The 18735-nt window shown below is 34.5% G+C and overlaps 2 protein-coding genes across 3 annotated transcripts; one reads left to right on the top strand and one right to left on the bottom strand.

The window, feature by feature from the left end:
- The first annotated feature begins 4305 nt into the window (after window positions 1–4305).
- Window positions 4306–9108, top strand: LOC136818203 (proprotein convertase subtilisin/kexin type 5-like). 2 transcript variants are annotated; one of them, XM_067074564.1, is made up of 9 exons: window positions 4306–4555; window positions 4885–5022; window positions 5402–5542; window positions 5727–6125; window positions 6352–6495; window positions 6760–6945; window positions 7571–7756; window positions 8156–8308; window positions 8534–9108. In XM_067074564.1, exons 1-9 carry the CDS (start codon window positions 4426–4428, stop codon window positions 8599–8601), a joined length of 1545 nt encoding a protein of 514 aa, XP_066930665.1. In that variant the 5' UTR covers window positions 4306–4425; the 3' UTR covers window positions 8602–9108. The 2 variants fall into 2 exon arrangements, with proteins under 2 accessions (XP_066930665.1, XP_066930664.1); XM_067074563.1 differs by having other exon boundaries at window positions 4337–4555; window positions 8522–8731.
- Window positions 6471–18532, bottom strand: LOC136818204 (structure-specific endonuclease subunit SLX1-like). The gene is made up of 5 exons (XM_067074565.1): window positions 18332–18532; window positions 17832–17883; window positions 17126–17455; window positions 16495–16802; window positions 6471–6547 (listed from the first exon to the last, which is right to left on the bottom strand). The coding sequence occupies exons 1-4, from the start codon at window positions 18523–18525 to the stop codon at window positions 16497–16499; spliced, it is 882 nt and encodes a 293-aa protein (XP_066930666.1). The 5' UTR covers window positions 18526–18532; the 3' UTR covers window positions 6471–6547; window positions 16495–16496.
- Between the last annotated feature and the right edge of the window lie 203 nt (window positions 18533–18735).

The following is an 18735-nucleotide window of genomic DNA, read 5'->3' as shown; positions in this document are numbered from 1 at the left end:
CTTTGGGTCAATCATTTCACCCGAGGTCAAGCATTTAGCGTAAGGTAGGGTTACTGAAACATCATGATAATATATATGATGCTTTAAGTTTCAGCTACGTTGTTTAAGAATAAAAGTAACAGGACAAGGATGTTAGCACTAACAAAAGCTAGAAGAAATGTATAAATATAATGAAATGGAGTATTGTAATAAAAAAATGACCAAGGCATCAGTAATTCAGATTAAAGAAAACAATGACGTCTTATTTTTAATTGTAAAGAATGAATTTGGGAACGTTCGCTTTTTGAAAGTCTTCAAGGTATTTTATTGAAGTTATTTGAGGTTTCGTCAAGCTCAGCTGCCTTAATGTAAGTAAGACGAAAGTGAGTTATTTTTAAGGCTTTGCTGAATGAGAGTATTATCAAGTTAAAAGCGAAGATGTACTCAATGTACCATCACGCTCACTACAAAGATAAAAAGAGACTGGTCTCAATTCAATCAAAGAAAGCAAAAGGTGTAAAGAACTGTACCCAACAAAAGAAAATCGAACACGTGGATTATATTAACACGCTGATTTATTATATTGATGACATTCATTTTTCTATAAGAGATCAATACAGATGTAAAGACAACAATTTGATTATTTCATTTATAGCTTTATTTATTTATTTTCTAATTTTATGTAACGGTATATTATGAGTAATAAAATAATTTAACAATTAAATATTTTAAAATTAATTGTTTCAAATTTCTGACCCATTGTTCATCAACTAAGAGTTCTTGTTTGGAATATTTGATTTCACCATTCATCTGTAGCGTCTTGTTGCAAATTTCGTTGGCTTCCTCTTCATCGACCACTTTAAGGAGATTCGAAAATGCATCTTCTACAAATTGCTTAGTCTCCGTTGTGAGACAGTAGTGATGAAGTTGACTTGGGTAGTCCTCCAAACATCCTTCACACATTTCTCGCCGCACTTGCAAGACTTTTTCTCGCATGATCTTAAAAAACACGTTTTGCATTTCATTTTGAACTTCTTTCGTTTCCATTCCAAAAGATAACCAGTGACATTAGCGATGAGAAGATCAGCTTTGTCAGGAGAGAAAATGATCGAGTTGGTATGTTGCCCACTAAGTTTTTGAGTTATGATAAAGAATTCCTCTTCTTGATCAAAGTAGTTTTCGACATTGAAATTTAAGGTTCGGTCATTCTTCCAACTTGAAATTCTGCTCTTGAAACACCGTTTCTTCTTTGGAGCATCTGAACAGGATAAACTTCTTTTTTGATTTGGTGTTGCCATTGTTTAACAGAGAGATAGCGTAAAAAATATAAATCCAAGGGAGTAAAGAAATCCTCTAGTAGTGAACCAAGTATTCCAGATCTTAGAACAAACTCGAACGAAGCTCATTTTTCTCGTTAATGAAAAGGACAGAATATTTACCCATAGCTTAAATTAGGTTTGTGGGAGCAAAATTTCAGCATTATTTTTCACACATTGAGTCGTTTTTCACACTTGTCTTGTTTGGAATATTTGATTTCACACATTTTCAGCATTATTTTCTCACACATTGAGTCGTTTTTCACGCATTGAGTCGTTTTTCACACATTGAGTCGTTTTTCACACATTGAGTCGTTTTTCACGCATTGAGTCGTTTTTCACACATTGAGTCGTTTTTCACATATTGAGTCGTTTTTCACACATTGAGTCGTTTTTCACACATTGAGTCGTTTTTCACACATTGAGTCGTTTTTCACACATTGAGTCATTTTTCACACATTGAGTCGTTTTTCACAGCTTGAGTCACTCACTTTGAGCATGCTGGAGTAGAACTATCATATTTACACTACTTTTGATAAATAGCATTCTTTGAAAAAGTTGAAAAGTTTAAAGCTTGCTTCACGAAATAAATTTTGAGTTTGATTTCGGGGCATTGTACCTTAAGTGGATAAATTTTGGCGGGGATTCTTCACTTAGTTCGAAAGGGCGTTGCTCAAGTTTATTACCTATAGGTCTAGTTCTAGGGTTGCGAGCTGACGGGGACGGGTGCCATCTGATTTCTGATTTTTCCAAAGTTGTAAAGTTTAGGGATTTATGGGTTTTACTTTGAAAGTTCACTGGCGAACGAAAATTTACGCTGTGATCAAGTTAAAACAAGACGACTTGAAGTCGAAAATTTCGCCAAATATTTGCAAAAAGTATGCTAAAATGCTGGCTCTGAAAAAACTGTTAAGAAAATTACGAGGTGGATTAGAAAAAAAGAGTCATGAGAAATGATTCGGATACGGTCATTTTTTATGATGAATAAGCGAGGCTGAGCTATATTAAAACTGCTACAACTAATTACCGAAGGGTATATCACCGTGTTTCAAGAGTTATTGATTAGATTCTTATAAGGTAATCATTTGACAACGCTATTCAACCAAATCCTCTTTATTTTAAACGCATAATAACCACTCTCTGTTTTTCATTTACGCATGTCAAGTACTTTAATGGGATAAATTTTCGCGGGGATTAAATTTCGCGGTTGAGCTCATCCGCGAAATTTTAAGATTTCGCGGGGATTAATTTTCGCGGATGGCACTATTGGGGGGCATTATTTTCTCGATTTTGTGACTTTTACTGTCAAATCATGCATATTGGTTGTTGAAATACACATTATTTGCGCCTCTTTGATGCAAGTAACCATTCAAATAGTATTTATTTGACATATTTTGAGTTTTGTTTAGAAATATTTCGCGGATGGGCCTTTCTCAAATTTCCAATGGGACTTATTTTCGCGGATGACACCCAAATCCGCGAAATCCGCGAAAATTAATCCCCGCGAAAATTTATCCCATTAAAGTAGAACATTCCAATGAAGATGAGCAAATAATATTAATGATATTTGAATTGTTTCAAAATTGTACGTTTTATATTTATTATTTTTCTTTTTGAAAAAAAAAACGACCACAATATTTATACATGGTGAGTGTGGCCGAGGAAAGGTAGAAAAACAAATTAAATTTAGTGAGTTCATCCACCGTATCGAGTACTTTCGTTTTCTAATTTTTTTTCCGAGGACACCGCGAAAGGCTATCGTAATACTTTCGCTAAGCGAAATTAACTAGAGCGCACGCACATTATTAACGCCTACATGTCATCTCCAGTACATTTTAGATTATTCATTGAAAACAGATTACAATATAGTCATTTTTCATGTCTCGATTATTCAATTCCGAATAAAAGACATTCAGGGAAAAAAAAGAGAAACACCTGGGTAATCTAGTTAAAAAAACCGAAAGTAAATGGCAGACAAAGTAATGAGCCAAGGCAAAACGAGATTAGCGTACCACTATGAAAGAAACCGCCTCCGGCGGTCGATAATGCTGATTCTCATTAAATTTCAAATAAGTAGTTTTTGTTAAATTTTGGTTGATATTTACATCCCAAAAGCCGCCAAATTTAAGACACTAAGGGGTGGGGATAAATTTCCGACAAACGCCATATGAGGAAAATTGACAATTTTTAGTTGGGGCGTTAAAAAATATTTCCATTTTTTATGGATGTAGAAACGGGTCAAAATCAGTTCGAATTCTAAAAAATACAATTATGGAAGTATTTCTAAGTTTTCCTTTATATCATACTCACTCACAGCTCCTTGTTTCAGGGGGCGTTTATTTGAGAGGGGCGTTCTTTAAAAGATTTTCCTCAAGGGAGGGGCGTTTATTCGAAGAAATACGGTATTGATTTTCCTTGCGGCGGAAGTTATTCAATTTTACATTAAGTTTTATCCCTAAAAGAACCAGTTTAAGATTCCACTGACCATAACATATAAGGTGGTGTCCAGATCATGTGGTTTGAACCTACGAATAAATCAGTGTTAAAAACGTCAATAAAAACCAAAGTAACTCTACACAACGATTGTGAAATATCATCCGGGTGTTGAGACTATTTTAAAGAGAGTTTTCAAATCAATCGTTAAACCAGTCCACACCCTTTCGTAACTCATCAGTCATGATGATATCATCACTTCACTTTAAGTTTGTTGATGTTGCTAAGAACGTTTCCTTCAAACACTAATAAAGGAAAATCAAGAATTTTGACACGAAAGATTACCGTAGTAAAATATTTTTTTGACAATGAAGACATGGATATTTAGTATAATTTAGTATCAGCTTACGTATAATCCTTGAATATTTAAATTCTTAAAATTTTCTTCATATTACAAATTTTAACTTCGATGTTAAATATATCCTAAGTTTGTTCTGATTCTTATAAAAAGTAACAAATTTTCATTAGCTCTACAAAAACAGACTGAGTCTTGACGTCATATTGACAAAAATCACACAAATATAAAGTTCACAGGAAAATAGAACTTTAAATAAAAGCTCGCACTGTCATTTTTGGCTTTCATTCTTACATAAGTATTTGATAGTGATAGAGTCAAGAAAATTTATACACAGTCAAAATGCACTTTTCATGGGTTTTAATCGCCTGTTTTATATTTTTGGAATTGCACCAAAACGAGGTCGATGCTCATTGGTTTCGAAACATCAAGCGTAAGATCCGCATCCGGCCGAAAGTTCCCTTCGTGCGTGGTAAGTAATGCCTTGTATCATATCCATCTCCCTTGCTTTGACCTAAAAGAATAAAGGAGAATGGGAATCCATATCTTAACTTATAACCTTCTCCTCCTAGGTCGAGCTGACCGTTCCTTTCTTCTTCGATTCGGTATTCCTATTCCAACGATTAAACCATTTTTACGGCACCTCCCTTCTAGGCTACACGCATCCCTTCGTTTGTATATGAGATCTCTCTAAATTTCATTAAATCTGAATCAAAATTTTGAATGGCTCTAGGAAAATACAATCATTGGATTTCTGAACCTTCAAATTTGTGATTTCTTAAAAATTTACTTGTCTTATAGGAAGTTTATGTCGCATGCGCCATCATCGAACGATAGTGGATGAGAACAATCGTTATGTGAAATGTGTACGCAGTTGCCCAAGTACTGGATACCAAGAACTATATTCCGTTCGATGGGGACATTACTGTAAACCTGTCGGTCAGTTGCCAACAATTCACTTTTGAAAGAACACTTATGCGAGGTTTTATTTACGTTGATGAACATCATCAGTATACAGCCAAAAGCTAATAATACGCCGGGAGCGTGTCTCATACTTAAACTGATTTTATAAATTTCATCATTATTGATAATTACTGCCGTTAACACATTAAAGCTTGAATCGAGCTCAAGCCTTCCCATAGCTAAAATGACATCCCTTTTAACAGAACCACAGTTTATATGAAAAGCAGGATATCTTCAGATCTTTCTAGAAGCTTAAGCCTCCCAATGCTACCCGAAGATCTTTTAGTAAAACAATAAGGTCTAGACCGTTCGCCTAGTGAAAGTAAGCTGATTTACTATTCATTTTTCCTTACAGTGATTCCAAAGGGTTGTTCAGATCAATATTGCAACACATGCATCGCATCATATAAATGGATATTCGATGCTACCCGATATCGTTCAAAATGTGTCCGGAAATGTCCGAGTGGTTATCGAGAACGCATGCCTAGATGCGAGAGTAAGTAACTAGGAGTCTATAGTATATAGTTGTTGGATAGTTTGCGATCTAAAGACAGCATGGGTTATAAAGGTTTGAGTAAATCTTAAGAGAAAACCTTACACTTTTCTTTGAAGGGCTAAAGGTCGATAGTCACAATACTACCTCCCCTCAAATAACTACTTGAGTTTGATCTAATTCTTAGAATGCTTGGTCAATAATTGCCAACGCTGCGAAAACGATTTGTGGAGATGTAGCAAGTGTAAATGGGGTCTTGCATTACAAAGGACATACATGGGATCTACACTCTGTCTACGAAGATGTAGTCGGGGTTTTGAGAAGAAAAACGTAGATGGGGTAGTGCGATGCTCGAGACCTATTGTACCGACACCACCTCTCCCCACAACCGACATAACGACCGACATGTCGACAACAGAAGAGACATCAACAACAGATGTTCCGACACAACAACCTGATACAACAAACATAATTACAAGCTCAGAAACACCGACGACACAGACGACAACCACTACAACAGCAACGACTACTACAACAACACCACAGCCTACCACAACAACACCACAGCCTACCACAACTACAACAGGTATCTCCTTTGAAAATAATTGACATACTTGCCCTCAGCAGTTTCCGTATAGAAAAATAATAATATTTATTAGGCTTTACTCATCCCAGTATTTGATATTTTTTCTGAAATTGCAAGCTTTCACGCATTTTTGTCTCGAAATTTACGGTATTTTCAAAAGTAGGGGAATTTTTTTCGGTAATATTTTTAGAAAATTGAAAAATTGCAAATCAAATCTTTTTTTTAGCAAAACCACCACCAAAAGGTTGCGAGGATACTTTTTGCACAATGTGTTCAGAAGGTTACCGGAAACTTGTCTTACCTTTTGGTAACAGCACGTGCGTCGAGCGGTGTCCCGTTGGATTTGCAGCACAAGGAGTTGTGTGTTTAGGTAAGAATATTTTTCCGATCTCATCTGGCGTCAGCGAATCGTTGAATGTTACCTGATATTGAAAAGGAAAACATAATTATATATTACAATATCCCTTATCTAAGTACACACAATGATTTTTGACCTAGAATAACACGCATGGTTTTAGTAATGTGTCCAAAAAACATTGAAACTTTGAACGAAGAATTTCTAATTGTTTTTTTTTTTTAATCCTTTATGAAATGACAGTTTGGAGTAATTATCATAAATTATATTTCAATACAGCTTGCTCTGATGCCAGATGCGGATCATGTGAGGCTTCAATTTCGGAATGTGAACGTTGTCGACCCGGTTTCTCTTTAATGTTGGATGCGAAAAATATTTCGACTGAATGCGTTCGATACTGTCCGAAAGGCTACACCACAGAAACAATCAATGGAGCACAAGTATGTACCAAGGAAGAAGAAAGAGGTAAAAATGTTTATTTTTTATGCGGCGGATTATCAGGTAGCACGTCACAGTTCCATATGACAGTTTCATTCTATCTAGGACGATTTTTCAAAGATTCTACAGCTCAATGTCTTCATAAATTATTGATTGATACGAGACCTGATGATCCTTCAACAGAACCAGAACCTATCAGTACTAGAATCCTCGCAGATAAACATAATCAAAAGTACTCTTGAATGTAGGATGTGGGAGAAGTCCACCAAAAGAGCTAAGCTCTGGTTTAGACGGCCCACTTTTAACCCTGCCTATGTTTCAATTGTTAATTAAGAAAGTTTCTCAACTAGAAAACTAAATGCTTGCGATCAATTTCGAGTGTTAAACAATACACAGTATGGGAAGTCTTTTTATAGTCTTTTAATACGTCCCTGCCTGGCTGTCTACCGGTGGAGCTCGACAATTTTAAATGCTGATAAATTTATTTTCGAATTTCCAAATAAGTACGAAACTTCAGGGTATTCTACCCTTCCTTAGAGAAAGTTCCATCTAGTTCCAACGGGGTCTATAACATGAGGATGTTACCGTACCAAACATAATGTCATATATATCACATTTAACGAATAAATAATCTGATGAAATTTTGTTTTAGAATGTCCAGTGGCCAACTGTGATCAATGTATAGGCGATTCCCTTGTTCCTCTCAACCGTGGATGCTTGAAGTGTAAAAAGGGCTTTACATTGTTCAGAGGGTCATTAAGTGACCATTGTTACACTGTGTGTCCACCAGGACATAACGAAATCACTGAACCGAAAACCAAATCAGCAATCTGTGAAAGTAAGTTGTTATGATTTGATCTTTGTAGATAATCCAGATGTATTTCAGAGTTTACTATGAGATAAAGTTTAGAAAGACTCCAACGGGAAAACAATAGGGAGGAACGGAATACTAAAGTGTGGAAGAAGATATTGTAAAAAATCCATGATTTTGAAGGTTTTAGTTTTACAAAAGTGATCCCGTTTCATATCAGACACATGTTTCATATAAGGGCAGTTTTACTCTTTCTAACCAATCTTGCTCCACATCCGTGTCAATTCAATGTGTAAAAGCTTGTAAATTAAAATTGATGAGTAAGCAAACGATATCACTCTTATTTAAAAACAAAACCTTTAATAACAAGTTTGAGGATAATTTACAACAATCCTACGATTTTCTCACTCAATTTCTCTCTTGTAGAATGTAAAATTCCATTTTGTAAAATATGCAATCGAGCGGATATATGCGACGCATGCATTGAGCCCATGGTTTTAGACACAAGTACCAACAGATGTCGTTTCTGTAGAGAATACACAACTTACAGTTATGCCACAAGGAAATGTGTACCTGTCGGTGAGTGGAATATTCTCATCCCCTATACTAACCAGTACAGTGGAGTTCCACATACCTCTACAACTCGAATGTCTCCTTTAAACAAATTTTCTAGTCCTATACTGTAATCCCTTCACTGGACAATGCATTATAAACCCGTATGAAATAGGCGTGGTCATCTTAAATCATTTAAAGGCTCCCCGAATCTATAAGCATCATATTCATACCTTTTAGCTTTTCTTTCAGACACCAATCAACCAGAATCTAACCTGGACAACAATGAGATTGTTTTCGGTGGTCCGTTGGTTGGGTGAGCTTTCCTGGCAAAGATCACCAGAGCAAAATATAAATATCAAAATATAACTTTTTAGAGAGAGGAAACTTTTATAAAGACTGTAACAGAATTTAAGCGAGAAAAAAAAGAAACGTTTTATGTACAAACTATTATTATCAAGACCATCTCCATCGAACTATCACAATAACAGTATTCTGGAAGATTCATTGATTTTAGATGAAAAAGAAATCATTTGAATCTCCAACGATTAAAAACAAATACCAATTCCATAATATCATTGCAAAAAAGAAATATGTGGTGCGGATATTAAAGTCGTTTACGGCTGTGGAGAAAAATCGTGGTGAAAGTGATTAATCGCGTACCTAGCCCTACTAACACTACTTTTTGATTTTACTGATGGGGCCAATCGTGAACACGAATAGTATCACGAAAACCTAGAGTGCTATTAGAAACATTAGAAGCAAACTTGAACTAGGAGACTGGGACAAGTTTGGGGAGTGATGAAGTATACGACCAGCAACTCAGACTTTACTATTGGTATTTTACATTTTACATTTCCCGCTGTCTTAAAAGATGTCTCCAGGTCACTGGAGACAGGGGTGTTTTCCGCTGGTAACAAAAAAAGTGGCAAAATAGGTTAGATATTGAACATATGTTTAGTCTAAACCCCCGTCATTGTTAAGCAATTAGTAGCTTTTGACCTTTTTGCTATATTTTTTTGCCCGAAAAAAAATATAGGATAATTCTAAATTCATATTCGAAATTAGCGAAGTTAAAAGTTAGTTTCAGTAACTTAATAAAGTGAAAATTGAAAATATTTGGTTAAATACCGGGGGGGGACACCTATGCAAAACAGGGTCAGGGTCCCTTTTTTAGCCTCTGAAGATATCTGACTATAGGTCCAAAATTCACTAATTTTCAAGATGTGCATCTGACAGGGTCGACTTTTGGTAATTTAGAAAGTTAGGTAAGTTAGAAAATTTTCATCTTTTGGTCGACTTTTAATCAATTTAGCCACTTTTCAGGGTGAAAATGGGAAAATTTGTCGAATTTTCTTTCTCACGGGGTCCCAAATTTACCAAATATTCATATCTGACAGGGTCCATATTTCGCACTCCAGCTGCACTCCCCGTTGGCCGTCAAGGTCAGCGCCCCCCCCCCCGAGGGATAAGTAGAAATTTCTCATTTTTCACCATTTAAAAGCGATGATTAAAAATGTACGTGCTGTGAATTTTCTCTTTGGAAGAGATTTCAGTAACTTAATATTTCTTTTAACTTTTTTAAACCTTTAATTTGTTAATCTTTCAGAGTACATCACGTTTTCCCTGTCTAGACATGTCTGCGTTGTACATCAATTTATCTTTTCAAAAACTGCTTCTAAATAATTAATACAAATCTTATAATCTTCAGAATCATTCATTTTTTTAGCCCGTTTATAGTTTTAGGCCTTGAAACTAATTTGAGACCTTTTAATTAGAGTGAATTCTCCAGTTGTTGTTAAGAGAAATCAGAACAAGTTTTTTATACTAGGATAAAGTTATTTTTCTGATTTACCTACCAACTGAATTCCAATTAGTTTCTTTAAAGGTCTTTAACCTAAGAGTGAATTTCCATTATTTGCCATATACCATACAAAAGTTCTGTCTCAACTACAGCGTGTACCGAAAAAAACGGACAAATCCGGGGGGGGGTGGTACTAGCGTTGCGAGCGGACGGATATGTACCGCCCGACTTTCGACCCTATTACCCTTAGTGGGGCTTAATAAAAGGAGGAAAAATTGGAAGATTTTGTGAATTTTATAACTCTTATTGGAATTTTCTACCGGTTGCGCCACAAAAAAGTTTCTCTCTTTGAAACTAATTTTCTCGAAATATAAAATTTTTTTAAAAACCGTTCCTATTTCATTGGAAAGAAGAAAGATAAACTTAAATTTTAATGGGTCATTTATTAAATTCGATCCATTACATCAAAAGTTATGCTCAATTAAATAAAAAAGTTACTTTCTGAAAGTGCTCAAAAACGTTAAAAATCGACCTATCAAATTAAACAGAAGCATAATTACATGATACATCATTATCTATATCAAATATGGGTTTCGAGATAAATCCAGCCTTACATAGGCTTTATCCAATTTAAAACCAAAAATCGGAGGAAAATTTCGGTAAAAGTAAATTAAAGTGATTTTGATGAAGATTTTAAACCCTTTCGGGCTTTCAGTTTCGAAATTTATTTAAATACTTTTAATCATGTAAAGGCTATTGCGCTTGACAATTTTAATATAAAAATTTGATAGGTCGATTTTCAACGTTTTCGAGCACTTTCTGAAAGTAACTTTTTTATTCAACTAAGCATAACTTTTGATCTAATGAAACGAATTTAATAAATGACCCATCCAAATTTAAGTTTATCTTTCTTCTTTCCAATGAAATAGGAATGGTTCTTTCAAAATTTTTGGATTTCTAGAAAGTTAGTTTTAAGGAGAGAAACTTTTTTGTGGCGCACCCGGTATGTTTTGAGGAATTCACTTTATGTAAAGATTTGTCCGTCTTTTTGGGACACACTGTATCCAACAAATTATGGAATTTTCTGTTACATTTAATACACGTTTTTTATAAGAACAAACTATAAAAGAACATAAGGTTTTGATGGCCAAAATATTAAGAACAAGTTAAAAGAACATTTCAAGGCTTTGCGGACTCTAAGGGGGGGGGAGGGGCCCTCTCAAACACCCGATTTTGTTGTTTCTGGATCTGTCTCGTTTAACGAATTGGTGGCTTGACTTTACAAACTCGACACAGAATTATTTCAAATACTAATTTTAGTAAATGGAGACTAAAATGCAGCTCATGTGTAAATTTGAACAAGATTGGAACTTTTTTCGTGATGCTACACATTAAATGAAATGGTCATTTCTGGAGCTGTCGTTTAACGGTCGATGGCTTGGATTATTCAAACTCGACTCACATAATTGTTTTCAAGTCGAATTGACCTTGTTGGAGGAAAGAGGGAGAAGATGAACAAAGACAATACAACGAACAAGCTCAATACAACGAAGAAGCTCAATAAATCGCTGTGGCACCATTTTTTGATGTTGTTTGTTATGGAAGCTGAATTTAATGATATTTTGAATTTGATTGTTTACCTTCGGGCAGAAAGTTTCGAGCTTTCAACATTCAATTCATTTTTGATTGACTACATTATGTTTCGTTTATTTTTTCTTTTCCCTGTTCTAAGAAATGAAGAAAGGGAGAATTATAATTGTCGGCTTGTTTTTCATTTTGTTTTGCTCGACGCAGTAAAATTTAAAATCCTTTGGCCATCCCTTTCCTGGGGGAAATTTGAATTCTTGTTAAACAATTTTATTATTATTATTATTATTATTATTATTATTATTATATTATTATTATTATTATTATTATTATTATTATTATCATTTATTAGGTTCAATTTCATACAAAATTGTTCTTCCCCCTAAACATAAATATCAAAATAAAAAGCACTAAAGAATAAATAGTATTAATAAATATAAATATTTTTACAAATTTTCTGAATAAAATTTTATTAAAACTAGACCACTAGATAGACATGAGATGGAATTGGATAACTAAGACACAAAGGCTGAATGTAGATTGTATCAAATAGGGACTAGCAAAAGGATAGTGGATAATAGTAGTGGAAATATTTAGTAAGTAATAAAGTAAAAATAGATCTTAAATTTATAATTTTATTGTTGTGTTGCACGAGTATGTGCCCTAGATTTAAAAAACAATTTTGATTCTTTAATAAATTCTTTCAGGTCTTTGATTTCCCTGATATTTTTCGGGAGTTCGTTAAAAATTTGAGCTTGGTCCTGAAATGTCTTAGATAAGCCAAAATCAATTTTAATACCATCATCCTGCGAGCGAAGCTTCCGAGGCTGAGTTACTTTCACCAAAGAAAGATATGAAGGCCATTTTTTATCATTAAGGGCCTTGTAAACAAGTTTGGAAACATTAAAATCAATAAGCTCTTTTATTGGTAACCATTGCAGATCGACAACATCTTTCAGTGTGGCATATCGGTTTAGGACATATCCTGCAGCAATGTTCTGTATACGTTGCAGACGATTTAATAAGTAATCGGGGATCTGTCCGAATACGACTATGGAGTACGCTATTTTCGATAGCACTATAGCTTCAGCGAGTGACTTCCGAACTTTAAATGGTGTGAAACGTTGGAAATTACGAAGAGCTCGAATGGTACCATGACTGGATTTTATAATTTGGTTGATATGGTCGGACCAGGATAGACTTTTATCAAAATGAAGACCAAGAAGCTTGACGACATATTTTTGTTCAATTGATTTTTTTGAACAAGAAATAAGATACGAATAGTCACTACATAATTTGTGATATGACGCTAGACGTTTGGTTGAAAAGATGATGTATTGCAGTTTATCAGCATTGAACAAGAGATTATGATCAGCTGACCAGGTGGAAAGTGATTCGATATCAGTCTCGATTTCCCGGATGCATTGAAGTATATCACGAATTTTTGAGTGACGATAAAGCGTTGTGTCATCAGCATATTGGATACTGAGAGAGGAGATTTGGTCAGATAATTCGGTAACATATAGGTTAAATAAAACTGGACCCAAAATACTGCCTTGAGGGACACCAAAGTGAATGGGTTGAACGGGTGATCTTTTATCGTTCACTTGCACAAATTGCTGACGGTTTGTGAGATAGCTTATAATGATTTGCAATGACATGGAACTAAAGTTTAACTTTTTAAGTTTATCAATGAGGGTAAAATGGTCGATCGTATCGAATGCCTTGGAGTAGTCGATAAGAATTGATAGTGTAATTTCACTTTTATTCATAGCTTTGATTATATCATCACGTAGTTTTAAGAGTAGCGTTGTTGTGGTGTGCCCTTTCCGAAATCCAGATTGATTTGGACGGTAAAGTGAATTCCTTTCAATGAAATCGCATAATTGTGTTAAAATAACACGTTCGTAGACTTTCGATAAAACCGGTAGGATTGATATTGGTCTGTAGTCTTTTAATTTCGTTGGATGGTCAATTTTTGGGACTGGGCTGACTCGAGCAATCTTCCACTTATCTGGGAATAAATGCTTATCGATTGAATTGTTAATAATGTTAACAAGAGGAGACACAAGATACTCATTGACTGGCTTCAGGTATCGTACCGGTATATTGTCATACCCGCTTGAGCAATCATTTTTCAGTTTTTTAAGTATACTCAAGACCTCTTCATAATTCGTATGCTTGATTGTAAAAACATTCTCATCATTTTCGATGGATGGGTTACCCAGTAAATTATCATAATTTGCAGGTTTATTAGGTTTTTTTGTGAGGTTAGAAGCAAGATTACAATAGTAATTGTTCATGTCGGAGGGTTCGTGGTTTATTTTAGTGTTCTGCTTGGTTAGAATTCGGTCAATTGTTCTCCAGACTATCGATGGATTTTTCGAAGATAGAGCTTTCCGAAGAAATTCGTTTTTTAAGCTCTTTACAGTTTTTTTGTATGATTTAAGAATCTCTTTATAGCGTGCATGATGATCATTGTTAACGTTTTTGTTCGCACGTGCATCTTCGAGTAATTGACGTTCTTGAATAATTTTTGGATCTTTCATCCACGGTGCAATCGGCCTGGTTATCCGTACTCTTTTCAATGGAGCGTGTGATTCGATACAGTCATATACAAGTTTATTGAGAATCGATATCTGATCATTGGGGTCGTCGAAGCTAAATACAAGGGATAACGGAAGTTGTTGAAAGTCGGATGTGAAAGAATTGATGTCAAAATTCTTTTCGTCTCGAATGTATTTATATCTCGGTTGAAAGCGTTCTTTTTTTATGTTAACAATAACGTATGGCATATCATGATCACTTACTTCGTCAGTGTGAATTACATCAGTATGGATGATTTTGGTTGAGATATTACTACTAATGTGATCAATTAAAGTTTTCCCGTGTCTTTTTCGGAATTTTTGGAAATTCCGAAATTCGCGAAAATCGCGAAAATTTCACTTTTGCTGGGCCTTCACGCCCAACGGGCTTCTTGTATTAGCATTGCATTTTGATACAAAAATATTTGTAGAACAGTCTTTAGGTTACTGAACTGTAAAACGATGAACGGATCTGTAAATCGATGGTACTGTTGAATGCTTTACATCATGGCAAATTGTGAATATTTTATTCTTGATTTTATTCTTGATATGTTGGGTTGTTCCGTTCCCGTTTGCAGTCGTTATAGGTTACCATTTATTTAAAAACAAAAATATTTCAATGACTACATATCTAATGTTTTGGACTTTCCCTTTATTGAGCATTTGGAAAACTTTTTATTCAAAGTGGATTGGAGCTGAATCTAACAGGAATGATTTTAATGACCAGAGACTTTCAGAAATATTTGAGGAACCCTACAAAGAGCAGTTCTTTTGGTGGGAATCATGGCGACTTTTTGAACGATTAATTGTTTCCGGTGTTGCAGTATTTCTGACAAACCCAATCTATCGTATTTTATACATGGCCTCCGTCTTTGTTTCGTTGGCATATTTTCATTTTCGAATGAATCCTTAAAAACGTTCGATGTACATTTTGAAACGATTGGATTCAGTTTCATGGTTTTGTTTGTCCCTTCATTTGTTTATCAATGGAATACGAGCTGTTGTTTATATTTACGACGTTCCAAATATCGACTTTATCAACCATACATTGCAAGCTGCTAAAGTTTTAAAGAATTTATTCTCTCCATTATGGTATGAGAAATTTCGAAGGTGTTTGGTATCTGAATGAAATATGTTTATCAGTGAGCATCAAGAGACACTAACTTAATGTAAATAACAAGAGAAAAACGAAGGCTTTTGTAGTTACTGTCACCTTTTCCAAGAAAGATAGACATTAATAATAGAATACCTATTGATTTTTCGTTTCATTATTTAGGGCATAAATTTCTTTTATCTTTGATTTACATTGAAATATCATGCATAATATTATTGATAGCTTATTTTTCACGAGATGTAAGCAGAAAATTTAGGCCTCCCAATACATATTTGAGACCCTTTCTCTAGTAAATTCATTATACACACAAATTTTAAGTAATTATTCACCCAATATTATCTGGTAGCATAATGAATTATACATAAAAAGAAGTGTATTTGGATGCAGAAATGAAACTAGGAGTCACTTAAACTTTGGTCTCCTGTAAGACCAATGCCACGCTCTAGAATAAAACAAGAGCCAAAAGAGATACTATTGTTTGGTCTCCTTTAAGAATCTGGTATAAATATCTCAACTAGTCGACAAAACTTCATGAATTTTCACCAATGATGGCCAATGCAACAAAGATTATTTTTACTCCAGACTTTTTGTGTAATTCTTAAGAATCTTTTGATCCGGGGTTACACTATAAAATATTCCAAAATAAAGAGGAGGCGGAAAGTCATCCACCTTTTTTGGGGGGAACCTAATGTACTTGGGATAGCTAAAATCTCATCGCTAAGTATAGGGACTGAATGCTTCATCGTGATGTTTGCAGAGCGTAGCCAAGAGGGGCGCAAAATTTGTGTAGGAGAGCAGATTTTTATGACACTGTAATTATCTATTCATGGTATATATAGAAAATTACATGTCATAAAAATCTGCTCTCCTGCACAAATTTTGCGCCCCTCCTGTCCTGTGCAATTTTTTATATAAAACTTGCGAAATATTTTGTCTGTAGCTTGGAACTGCAACGCAATCTACATTTGAATTACTCCAGTGTCGAAGGGTCGAAAGTCATGGAGGCTACCAAAAAAACAAACATTTTTGCCTGGGACCTAAACCAAGGCTGACACTATGATAAAACATTGGCATTGTCCAAAAAAGCAAAAACTGAAAGAAATGAAAAGTAAAATCAACTCACATTTATTGAAATTGATCAAACTCATTTTCGGAGTCATCATCTTGGCTTGGTGGTGCTGAAAACATACCATCTTCAGTTTCACTGCCATCTCCACTACCCTCGTCAGCTTCCTCCAGAGTGTACTGCCTCTGACGTACTAAATCACCCCATAATATCTCTTGTTTACATCCAGGACATACACCAGAAACAGGTAGAAGATTAGGACATGTATCATCTGATTTATCAGTTGTCAGGAAGTGTTGAGCGTAGCACGTGATATGGCCAACATATTCACAACTTTTGACGATACAAGAAAGATACTTCTCTTCCTAAAAGGAAAATTCATTTAATTATCAGTTTTGAATCGTTTTTCAAATTTACAGTAAGTTTTGCTCAAGGTATATATTATCTATATTTATTTGAGGGCAACAAAATATTCAGCCCATACAAGAAGTTCACAACTTTTTTTCTTGTATAGTAATGTTTATTCAGTTTGTATAATCTATGAAGTTCTGTTCGAGATTTGGGGTAGAATTTTAATATGGCTATTATCCTCTTGTAGACAGAATGACGCCAGTCAATGCTTTTGCAAAAAAAAACTAAGCTTGTTCATTTTTTCTCACTACAAAATTCAGAAAGATATTCAATTTACCTTAGTTCCTTCTTTCTCGTTATTACAAAAATAACAAAGTTTTGATGTCTCTTTTTGCACGTTTTCATGTGTATTTTGTGAGGTCTCTTTTGCAAAACGTAGGGGTCCATAAGCAATGGGCATGTGAATAGGTGGTGGTTTATTGACAGGGAAATTCTGTTGATATTCTTGTTTCAACCATTGGATGGTGAGGGGTAAACGATTCCAAGGTCCGGTGTTCAACATTTCACTTAATGCTCTCAATTTCAAATCAAATTTCTTTTCCCCTCTCAGTTTCTTCATATGATTTAAGCGCTTTGATTTCAGAGGGTTTTGCCATGCCCATTCGAACTAAAAAAAATTTCAATTTAATACGTCAATATAAGGAATGACGTAAGCGATACTTCCCAACTATGTATGATACAATATCTCATTTTTTTAAATCAAGAATTTTTGTGGTGGTTGGTTAATTCGATTTGGCATGCTGATTAATTCTAACAAGAAAGAAAATGTATGTTTTGAATAAAAAAATGTTAAACATTGTTCACAAACAAATAAAGAGATCATTGTGAGTAACAACAAGAGAACAAAATTGAAGTCGGATTACAACATTGTTATATTGCTGGCCTAGATAACAAGTTCTATCGAAACTTTTCGCGCAAATACAGCAAAGTTATTTAAAGTCAAATCCGAAAAATATTGTCTTAAAAGAATTTAATGTTCTTACTTGTAATGCTGAAACTTGTGATCGAAAACCATGGATAATCAGTACCATTTCCCTGAAAAATAAAAAAGATGATTTTTTTCTTCTAGAGACTGTTATAGTTATTGTTATAGTTGAGTACAGTAAATAATGACCTCTGCCAAATGCGATGCCCCTTGCCTTGGAACAGTACTTTTTGACCCCGACCATAATATTGCCCTCATAAACAGATTTGGCTAAAGGTTGATTTTTAATAATAATTTAGTCAAGTAAAATCTACATGTTTCCTCGCTCTTCTGTCATATTCTGTCTTGTTGAAATATGTGAATGACAAAATTTAGTACACAAAAAAGTGCCAGACTTTAAGTATCAATTGCAAAGTATGTTTCTGAAAAAATAATTGCTAAAACATATACTGTACCAACTCAGTAAGGAAAGCTATACACACAAAATTAAATTACAAATCCATAGCATATAGTAAATACATAAAGAAAGTTGTTATCAGAAAGAGAATGTACGATTACCAGTTTCCTTTATTTTTCTTGGTTTTCCATGCACCTCCTTTTAACTCACGATTGTGTTGTCGAATACGTCTCCGTGGGTTGACTGTAAATCCAATGTAAACATCACCTTTTCGTTCAGGACCCTTACAAAGCAATATGTAGACACCATAAAATTCACCTTTTTTAACCAAATGTATATTCTTTGATTCATCCATTTTCTTTTTACTTTAGAAAAAATGATATAATATTATATAATATAATAATATAATTGAAATTAAATGTTGGGTAAGCATGGCTTGGCAGCAGGTTTTAGGTGCCCCCTAAGAATTCAGGTGACCCCTAAGATTTAGGTAACCCCTGGTTGGCAAATATTTTAGGTGACCCCTAAGCCAATGACACGTCAAATTCTTTCGAAAATCCTTTTC

Source organism: Clytia hemisphaerica, unplaced genomic scaffold (genome assembly GCF_902728285.1).
Source record: "Clytia hemisphaerica strain Z4C2 unplaced genomic scaffold, Clytia hemisphaerica genome assembly, whole genome shotgun sequence".
Classification (NCBI taxonomy): Eukaryota; Metazoa; Cnidaria; class Hydrozoa; order Leptothecata; family Clytiidae; genus Clytia; species Clytia hemisphaerica.
The sequence above is the reverse complement of the archived record's forward strand: the minus strand, read 5'-3'. Positions and strand labels throughout refer to the sequence as shown.

What these genes read in the sequence shown, in the direction of transcription:
- LOC136818203 (XM_067074563.1), top strand. Translation starts at nt 4,426, where the DNA reads ATGCACTTTTCATGGGTTTTAATCGCCTGTTTTATATTTTTGGAATTG. An exon ending in ACATTACTGTAAACCTGTCG is followed by an intron (nt 5,023 to 5,401) that starts GTCAGTTGCCAA and finishes TTTTCCTTACAG; the next exon opens with TGATTCCAAAGGGTTGTTCA. An exon ending in AAGGAAATGTGTACCTGTCG is followed by an intron (nt 8,309 to 8,521) that starts GTGAGTGGAATA and finishes CATACCTTTTAG; the next exon opens with CTTTTCTTTCAGACACCAAT.
- LOC136818204 (XM_067074565.1), bottom strand. Translation starts at nt 18,525, where the DNA reads ATGGATGAATCAAAGAATATACATTTGGTTAAAAAAGGTGAATTTTAT. An exon ending in AAGAAAAATAAAGGAAACTG is followed by an intron (nt 17,884 to 18,331) that starts GTAATCGTACAT and finishes TTTATTTTTCAG; the next exon opens with GGAAATGGTACTGATTATCC. An exon ending in ACGAGAAAGAAGGAACTAAG is followed by an intron (nt 16,803 to 17,125) that starts GTAAATTGAATA and finishes TTTTCCTTTTAG; the next exon opens with GAAGAGAAGTATCTTTCTTG.